We start from the raw sequence: 1,251 nt of genomic DNA, 5'->3' as shown, positions 1-1,251 counted from the left end.
TTTAATATGTATCTCATCAGTGGACTGTCGTGATTGATGGCCCAGCTAAGTCACTTGCCTGCATGTGCTAGACAATGCTCGAGGACAGTAACAGCTAACAGTGCAGGTAAATATATAACTCTTTCTCTATTTTTGTTGGTTGTTTGTATGCAACAGCTTGAGATTAATTTCAACCACAAAGTCATGAATATAGTCTAAACTGACTAGTTTAATCTCTTCTTTTTACGCTGTGTTTAATAATTTGTTAACAAATGTACTGCAGCTGCTAATTACTTGGTAGCATGTAAAATATCATGTGACAGTATTTACATTTCTTGTGCTGATTAATATACTATCACTTTGTGTTGGAAACCTCACAGATTTAATGCTGATGGTTGGATCCAAGCAATCTCAGTTCTCCCTCATTAGAACTGCTGATGCAGCTTCCAGTAGAGCTTCAGCCAGGAGAGCTGGTGCATTTCTATGTTTCATCTTATATAAAAGCAAATCCAGTTACCTTAAGTTCAGCTTTGTACCATTTTCTTTATGTAGGCTAACTAAGTTGTTAATAGAGGATGGGTGAGGTTTGTACAGCTGCAACTGGCAGGGAAAATTGTTTAGGAGTTATAATCATGGTAACAGTGTATTGAGTTACATAATTCATAAATGTATTCTAGAGGGTGACAAAAGCAGCCATTTTACTTTGTTGTCTCCCTCTTATAGTGTAACAGGAGTCTACAAGTGTTTGATTGCTCTCAGCATCATGGCCAAGGAAAGTGTTGACTCTGGTATGTCTCTTTAGATCTCCAGCCTTCTCATTTTATTCACCTTTTGTGTTATTTTCTCCCTGCATTTCCTGGGATGCATTCAGAAGGGATTAAAGAATCAGAATCAGCTTTATTGGCCAGGTGTGTTCCTGGGATCTGTTGGAGCCACTCTCCCAGTTTGGGGGTCACAGCCCCAATGTTCCTATTACCACGGGGACCACTTGTGCCTTCACCCTCCACGTCTTTTCTAGCTCTTCTTTCAGACCTTGGTATTTCTCAAGCTTCTCGTGTTCCTTCTTCCTGATGTTGCTATCACTTGGGATTGCTACATCTATCATTACGACCTCCTTCTTCTGTTTGTCCACCACTACTATGTCTGGTTGGTAGGCCATTGCCAGTTTTTCAGTCTGTATCTGGAAGTACCACAGGATCTTAGCTTGGTCATTCTCAACCACCTTTGGAGGTGTATCCCATTTTGACTTTGGGACTTCCAGCCTGTACTCAG

The 1,251-nt window shown here is 40.6% G+C and overlaps 1 protein-coding gene across 1 annotated transcript in view; it reads left to right on the top strand.

Annotated features, from left to right (window-relative positions):
* The first annotated feature begins 699 nt into the window (after positions 1–699).
* Positions 700–1,251, top strand: part of atp8b3 (ATPase phospholipid transporting 8B3) — an 18,436-nt gene continuing 17,884 nt past the window's right edge. Inside the window, exon 1 of the mRNA XM_020624224.1 lies at positions 700–767. Within this exon, the coding sequence (XP_020479880.1) occupies positions 743–767 (25 nt within the window). The 5' untranslated portion in view covers positions 700–742. The remainder of the gene's footprint in view (positions 768–1,251) is intronic.

This window comes from Monopterus albus, unplaced genomic scaffold (assembly GCF_001952655.1).
Source record: "Monopterus albus unplaced genomic scaffold, M_albus_1.0 scaffold323.1, whole genome shotgun sequence".
Classification (NCBI taxonomy): domain Eukaryota; kingdom Metazoa; phylum Chordata; class Actinopteri; order Synbranchiformes; family Synbranchidae; genus Monopterus; species Monopterus albus.
The sequence above is the reverse complement of the archived record's forward strand: the minus strand, read 5'-3'. Positions and strand labels throughout refer to the sequence as shown.